The following is an 8,123-nucleotide window of genomic DNA, read 5'->3' on the forward strand; positions in this document are numbered from 1 at the left end:
GAGAGACCCCGGAGGGGGTGATAAATGTGTGTATCTGTATATGTGTGTGTGTGTGTGTGTGTGTGTGTGTGTGTGTTGGGGGCACTTGGAGACATTGTATATTTCCAGAGAGGCCTCCAGCCATGACTGACACTTTTTGTTGTCTATTTGCATTAATCAACACGTAAACAAACACACACACACACACACACACACACACACACACACACACACACACACACACACACACACAGAACCAATGGTTATTTGATATAATGGAAAATGCAAATAGTAGGAATGGCTGTGGATGTGGGCTCTCTCCATTGCAATGAGAGCCAGATGGGCTTGTGAAAGCAAACAGCTGCGCTTGACTTCACAGCAGCTGTATGTGAAACTCCTCTGAACAGCCACCTACCTGCTTCACTGATTGGTGCTCATCGCCCATGTTTGGGTGCTCCAACTCCTCCGCTCGGTCTACTTCAGTAGAGGTCGTGTCGCACTCAATGATTCGCACACACAAACACACACACACACACACACGTGTGTGTGTGTGTGTGTGTGTGTGTGTGTGTGTGTTGGGGGGCACTTGGAGACATTGTATATTTCCAGAGAGGCCTCCAGCCATGACTGACACTTTTTGTTGTCTATTTGCATTAATCAACACGTAAACAAACACACACACACAGACATACACACACACACACACACACACACACACACACACACACACACACACACACACACACTGGAGTGGATGTGAGCCAGTCTGTTCCTTCTTTGAAGTGCCACGACACCCAGAAGACTGAGAGACCCCGGAGGGGGTGATAAATGTGTGTATCTGTATATGTGTGTGTGTGTGTGTGTGTGTGTGTGTGTGTGTGTGTGTGTGTGTGTGTGTGTGTGTGTGTGTGTGTGTGTGTGTGTGTGTGTGTGTGTGTGTGTGTGTGTGTGTGTGTGTGTGTGTGTGTGTGTGTGTGTGTGTGTGTGTGTGTGTGTGTGTGTGTGTGTGTGTGTGTGTGTGTTGGGGGGCACTTGGAGACATTGTACACACACACACACACACACACACACAGTGTTGTGTTGTAGCAGCATTTCATTAATGAAAACTCCACACCAGTTGTGAGCAACCTCATGAGTTTGTGTTAATTACAATGACCTCAATGATCCTATAAATCTAAGTTGAGCACAGTACACAATATTAAAAAATGTGTATAGGGAAGATTATATTAATGTAATAAACATTAATGTCCAGCTAGAGCCCAGATGTTTTTCAGTGTTGTCTTCATCCATCATCTCCTTTGCATTCAGAACTGCTCTCAGGGTTTCGTTGATGGCAGTTGCCGCTGGTAGCTTGCATGTAAAGCCTGTATGCTCATTACAGCGGATCTTTTAAGATGTTTAAGATGCTGGTATCTAACTTTGTGCCTCCTCTAAAGCACATTTCACAGTTCGAGTATGTGATTGCTGACAATTTTCGTTGTACATGTATTATCATGGAATGATCACTTTTTCCAGACACCTACTAAGCGTACAGAAATGTACACATATAGACTGTCTAGACTACAAAATAACAGCCTACTCGTAGCCTTGAACAACTTGTTGCACATGAACTATAAACAGGTTACAATCTGAAGTAGGTCTACTTCCTCTGCCCACCATTAGCCCCATTAAATTGATGTGGCCTCTTTTCTCTATCAACCAGGGCTTTGGCAGTCTGCAGGCCCTGGGTCTTCAGCCCCACCCAGCTCAATACTTCATTGTTACAGGCAGGCTACAACAATTAGCTTCCACTGTATTCAATGGAATTGGTCTACGCCAGAACAGATAGTGGCGCATACTTTCAAAAATAATTAGACCAGTTTTCTAAAACTATTTTTATGCTCTGCGAACGGAATGCTTCAGTTACGTGCAGGGGTGCTGCTAGAAAATTTGGGCCCTATGACAGATTATATACTATGATAGATATATTATATATACTATTCTCAGGAGGGCTCTCTGGGGGGGCCCTGTCAGTGCTGGGCCCTTAGAATCCCCTAAACCCCCCCCCAGCGGCGCCCCTGGTTACGTGCCTAGTGTAGCCTGCTATTTCATCTGGCTCTGCTCACAACCTCCTACTTCTCCATCCTCTCCTGTTCTCCTCGTCCCCTTAGACCAGCCCCTGCACCACTCCACCGCGGACGTGTGGCCTCACACCTACGTCTCGCAGGGCCTCTACTGCCTCTCCTCGTCTGACGCCTGGGAGCCAATCAGCAGCGAGCCCTCGGGTGTGGCCTCCCCCGCCGCTGGCTCCTACGTCCTGGCGGGCAGCACCTCTGGCGAGGGCTACGAGGGTAACCAAGGCAACCACACCCAGTTCCTGTCCCAGAATCAGCATCTCTCGCTGCAACAGCAGAACCACCTGCAGCAGCTGCACCAGATCCACCAGTACCAGCAGCAGCAGCTTCTGCACTACCAGCAGCAACAGGTAAACTACAAGTCCCAGCAGCCTCTGCACTACCAGCAGCAACAGGTACAATTTCCAGCAGCCTCTGCACTACCAGCAGCAACGGGTAAACTACAATTCCCAGCAGCCTCTGCACTACCAGCATCCTCACAGCATTATGGGTTTTTTCATTAGCTACCGGTACTTGGGAAATAGGAAAGTTCCAGCCTCCGAGCGGGAGAATACACCTGAGTGGCTGTCAAACTAAGAGAGTCCCACTAAGATGAATACATGTAATTCTAATCAGTCAATTACAGTCATTAGTCATTAATCAAAATGTTTGTAAAGATTCCAAACATATTGTTCTTTGTAAAAAAGCTTATGTGTAGATCATTACATTGTTATATACATGGATGTGAAGGAGCAATGGTAGTGTCACTGCTTGACAATCTGTTGCCCGGGTTTGATTCTCGAGTCTGTGTCGCTTTGACTAAAAGTGCCTGCTATATTCATTCAACTTCAACATTCATTCTGTTGCTTTGAATATTTTCACCGTCTAGCAGGTTCCATTCATTTTGAAGTATCTGTGCCAGCAGAAGCTTTTTGTGTTATCTGCTGCAACAGGCGTTAGTGGAACTATAATTTACACCTATGCCAGAGACCTAGCATTGGGGGAGCACGGGGAAGTGGGAACGCTGGCAGTATTCACTCCTTGAAAAATGCTTATTTCAAGCCGTTCTTTAATCACAAACCATTAGATAGCCCATAGAGCTGCCATCGATACTATGTGTTTACTTTAGCATTTCACAAATTCACAAGCTACTGAATATGGGAAGCAGACAAAAATATGGACACTGAATAGATTTTCAAAATGCACTGATGCCAGATGGATGTGTGAGATCTTTGGAGGGTAAATGGTGGGACATGGTACAAAATGGCAGTACAAAATGTGCTTCCAGTACTTTTCTTACATCTAATTTGGAATTGAAATACTCGGCTGTCTCTGAGCCCTGACTGCTATTAGCCACAGATGGAGTGATGCCAGATGGATGTGTGAGATCTTTGGAGGGTAAATGGTGGGACATGGTACAAAATGCACAACAGAGGTAATTTCACCCTCAGGAGTTACTAATCACGACTGAGATTAATTTCTTCAACACTTTAACAGTCTACTCTCTCCCCTTGCTCTGTTGCCTCTCACCTCACAGGCCCTGGATCATCGTTTCCACAGCAACCCTCACTCCCTGCAAGCCACGCCTAACAGCACCATCCACAGTCTGGGCCTGCCCACTCACCCACGATTGGCTGACCTGTGGGCGTCGGCTCAGGTGGAGATCGCTGGACAGATGGCTCCCATGAACATGATGGACGGGGGCGTGGCCGAGACAATGGGGGAGGAGTTTGATGCGGAAAGCGAAAGCATGACCGAGCAACAGGAGGAGGAGACCAAGGTCAGTTCCCAAATTGATTATCATATTCCCACTATGATATTCCCACTATCCTAATGCATGATATTCCCACTATCCTAATGCATGATATTCCTACTATCCTACTACATGATATTCCCACTATCCTAATGCATGACACTCATACTATCCTACTGCATGATATTCCCTAGCCTGGAGGCCAGCTGGAATTTATCCCGCCCACAAAATTTGATGACAGGACATTTGGTCAGGAGCTTCTTCATCAAGAAGTCGCTATACTTGAATAAGATGTGTTCGTCCCAATCAAATCGTTTTGGTGGGCTTTACATGATGATGGACAGATGCACAACAGTGTATAAGTATATATACTCTTTTGATCCTGTGAGGGAAATTTGGTCTCTGCATTTATCCCAATCCGTGAATTAGTGAAACACACACAGCACACAGTGTACACACAGTGAGGTGAAGCACACACTAATCCCGGCGCAGTAAGCTGCCTGCATCAACAGCGGCGCTCGGGGAGCAGTGAGGGGTTAGGTGCCTTGCTCAAGGGCATACCTACTGGTTGGGGTTCGAACCGGCAACCCTCCGGTTACAAGTCTGAAGCGCTAACCAGTAGGCCACGGCTGCCCATCTTTAGATGATTAGATTGATCATGAAATTCTTACTATCCTACTGCATATTTACAGTTTGTTTCCATACAACCCGCTTCACTGTTTTTTTCATCATTAAATAATCTGCATGCTTAAGGACCTAAAATCCTGACAAAAGTAGGCTATGTGTAGTGAATTTTAATCAGTGCTGCACTTTTCAATCTTATAACTAGTCTTAGGAAAGTGTGTTGGGCCTTTTAAAAGAGCAGTACAGTATAACTGCAATGTATAATGTACAATGCAATTGTTGTTGTTGTTGTTGATGATTTGGTGTATTAGTAGTAGTACTACAGTAGTACTAGTTTGGATATACCTTGATTTATCTCATTTTACTAACTCAGTTTGATCTTCTGATAAATATGTTAGAGTAATCTGGTGCTTTTTGTCTTCCTGGCCATGGTCACAAACAAGGTCATGTAAGGCAACTCTGTGATGTAGCTAAAAGCTGTTTTGACAACTCTGAAAGCCTCCGCTATTCCATGGGAAGCCGAGATACTTCACTTAATTAATCTACACATGGTATATATCTTGGATATATTGGATTGGATAGAAACCAAGCTTATGAGAACATTAAGCTGTTAATTGCTGTGCAGACATGCAATTACAGTTCTCCATGACAACTCATTTAACACAACATTGATCCATAACTCTGATTATGGTTATAGCATTTGTCATTTAAACAATTAAAGAGATGACATTTAAAGACCATTGCTGACTTTGGCTCAAAGCAGATTTAGAAGACTTTTGTGGGAAGCTTCAAACGGTCACTTCTAAGGACTCATTCCCTCTGACTCGACCTTTACGGGTACAGAAACTTCAAAAGGTCACATTCCACACATTTTTTTTTTACACAACTAGCAATGCCATCTGTTTTTTTTTTCTTACGATGTTTTGATGTTCATTCCTCTCCCCTGCTGTTCCAATCCAACTCTGCTCCCACTCCCTAGGAGGACGAGATCACGTTAACCTTGGAACCCGAGTCTGGCTCGCCGCTACCGACCACAACACAGCCGTCGCCGCGGGAGACCCTCAGCCCCTCCTGGGCCGACGGACCCAGCCCCCCTGTGCCCTTCTTTTCCACTGCCGAGCCGGGCGCAGAATACGCGCCTTTCGAGGTCACGTCCTGCATTGTCCAGTCTCTGGAGGAGATGGATGAGGAGCTGGCGGCGGCAAAAGAGGAGGGCTCCGTGGTTGTCGTGGCGACCAACTGATGTGCGGCAGCCCGCTAGGCTCTTTTTTTTTCCAAGCCAGTAAATAAAAATGGACCACCGAGCTAAACAAACACCTTAATAATCAACCAGTTACACTAATCTCCATCCTCTACCCCTAACCCCCTCCCTCCATCACCAGTCCACCACTCACTATTAACCCTACTGAAGGAACTGAACATGTGGTTCTGGGGCTCTAGACGTGAAAAACAAATGGATGGACAAGCGGATCGGACAGCAATTGGGGAGACCTTGTTAGACAGGTGCTTCTGCGAGCTAAGGCTGGAAGAACAAAAGCAGAATTCATAAGAGTGTGTGGTTATGTCATTAGCACTCCAGCGAGGCCGGGAACAAGTCATTTTGTGAAGCGGCACAGAAGAAGAAGAAGAAGAAGAAGAGATAGCAAGGACACGAGCACAGAGAGGGGGGAGTGCGAGCAAGAGGAGCGCAATATAAGAGAGCCAAACCAACCAAAAGAAAGTGCATGCTTTTGAACTATTTACAAAAAAAGATTCAAATCTAACAGTATACATAGTAATAATATTGATTTTTGTAATAAAATAAAAAGCCAATGAAACAGTATATGTATTTACATGTATGTGTGAAGGTGTGAATGTGTGTGCGTGTGTGGGTGTGTTTGTGTGCGTTCATGGGTGAGTGTACTCTACGTGTGTATGTATAAAATTATATTCTGAAATCATATTACCAGTTTGCCTGTTGGCAGTGATGTTGTGTGAAATGTTTCCTATGTTATTTATTACCAACATATCCACACACACACACACACACACACACACACACACACACACACACACACACACACACTCATACTCACATATAGACACATACACAAATGGACACATACATACATGCACAAATACACACATTTGTAAAACACACACACACACACACATGCACACACACACACACACATGCACACACACGTGCTCTTTGTATAATCAAGCACAATACTGCCCAGTTTAAAACAGTGCTGCCCAATTTACCATCATAACGTATTGTAAATCCTACTACATATGCACTAGAGACTGGACCAAACTTAAAAGAATGTATTGCACACACTGAGTGACAAAAATCATGTTTTGAATTACTTACAATAGTAAATGTTGCTTTGTATTATTATTATTTTTGTACTTTATCACCAAGCTGCTCAACGTTGATTTGCACTGAACGTCATGTGAGAGGGACTGAGCTGCTGCCAACCTGCATTATCTTCTGACTGGCAATTCAGTGAAGCCAAGACTGTGGAGCAGAGTGCATTTTGTAGATGGACCCCATTGTTTGCCCCCCCTTTAGCCGTAACGTCTGGACTTGTGGAGATCTAGGGGATATGTGTTTGCCTGGATGAAGACGAGAGAGCAAGAAAGGACCTTTATTTCAGTTAACTCTGTTTTGGATTGATTCGGCATGCAGTGTTGATACTGATGAATGACAGTAATTGATTCAGTGTGATTTTTCTAATTTATTATTTTCAGTTCAATCCATTTTTTATTTTTTTTTTAAGTTCGCTACAGCAGTGGCTCACCAGCTGTACTGCAAAATCAACACATCATATATTACATGCCTAGTGAATAGTGGCAGGCTCCCTCTAGTGGTTCAAATGGATTATGTTGCCAGCCATCCTGCAGAGACATCCTGTGTCATTAGGCTGTGGATACCTTGCACTGTGCAATAAAGACACACAGAATTGTGGCTCTCATCTTGAAGTGTGCAATTTGCCACTGAAATTATAGCATTAGCACTACCTGTTTGTTTCTAAGGCAGTATTAGTTCACACAAAGACCTTCATGTAAATAAAATATTCTTGAGCCAGAAAGAGAGAAAAAAAAAGATATCAAGTGGAGGTCAGTCTACATTTGGTCTGAGAATAGCTCTTGGTCCTTGAATCTCGTCGGTTCGGGTTACATCTGAGCATTTCGAATGGATAACAAAAAAAATCCATTTCAATTCGATTTTAAAAAAAGATCACGTTCACGTGTCAAGCAACCCCATCCCCAAATGATGCACTAAGGCATTGTTTTCAAAATGTTCTAATATGTGAAGTGGTTCTAATGTGTGATATGATTTTAGATAATATGCTTTGAGTTCTTAGCTGATTTTTTTCTGACCTTGGAACTGTGGGACTAGCTTGTCCATATAGCTTTGATTTTTCCACAGAGAAAAAAGGCTTTGGGCACAGCAGGCAGGGTCAACAGCTTTTATTTTCTGAACCTGCCCTCCCTATTTTGCACCAGAACCCAAACATAATGCAGTAACTGTATAGTGTGTTTCTCTGGCTGCCCCTTGGGCTGAAACTCAATTCTCTGAGAGGGCCGTGCCCCAAGATGGCACGGGGCAGGGTATCTTCTGTCCACAGGTTTTCCCAGAGAGGGAGGGAGAGGGATACGTTGACCTTATAACACAGGTTCCTACAGCT

At 44.4% G+C, this 8,123-nt stretch overlaps 1 protein-coding gene across 5 annotated transcripts in view; it reads left to right on the forward strand.

Annotated features, from left to right (window-relative positions):
• The window catches only part of fam131ba (family with sequence similarity 131 member Ba), a 33,402-nt gene extending 26,882 nt beyond the window's left edge, over positions 1-6,520 (forward strand). For all 5 annotated transcript variants that reach the window (XM_048230015.1, XM_048230011.1, XM_048230013.1 and 2 more), the window contains 3 exons: positions 2,130-2,443; positions 3,610-3,852; positions 5,429-6,520. In XM_048230015.1, coding sequence (XP_048085972.1) covers positions 2,130-2,443; positions 3,610-3,852; positions 5,429-5,692 — 821 coding nt within the window. In that variant the 3' untranslated portion in view covers positions 5,693-6,520. The remainder of the gene's footprint in view (positions 1-2,129; positions 2,444-3,609; positions 3,853-5,428) is intronic.
• Positions 6,521-8,123: the final 1,603 nt, after the last annotated feature.

This window comes from Alosa alosa, chromosome 20, assembly GCF_017589495.1.
Source record: "Alosa alosa isolate M-15738 ecotype Scorff River chromosome 20, AALO_Geno_1.1, whole genome shotgun sequence".
NCBI lineage: Eukaryota > Metazoa > Chordata > Actinopteri > Clupeiformes > Clupeidae > Alosa > Alosa alosa.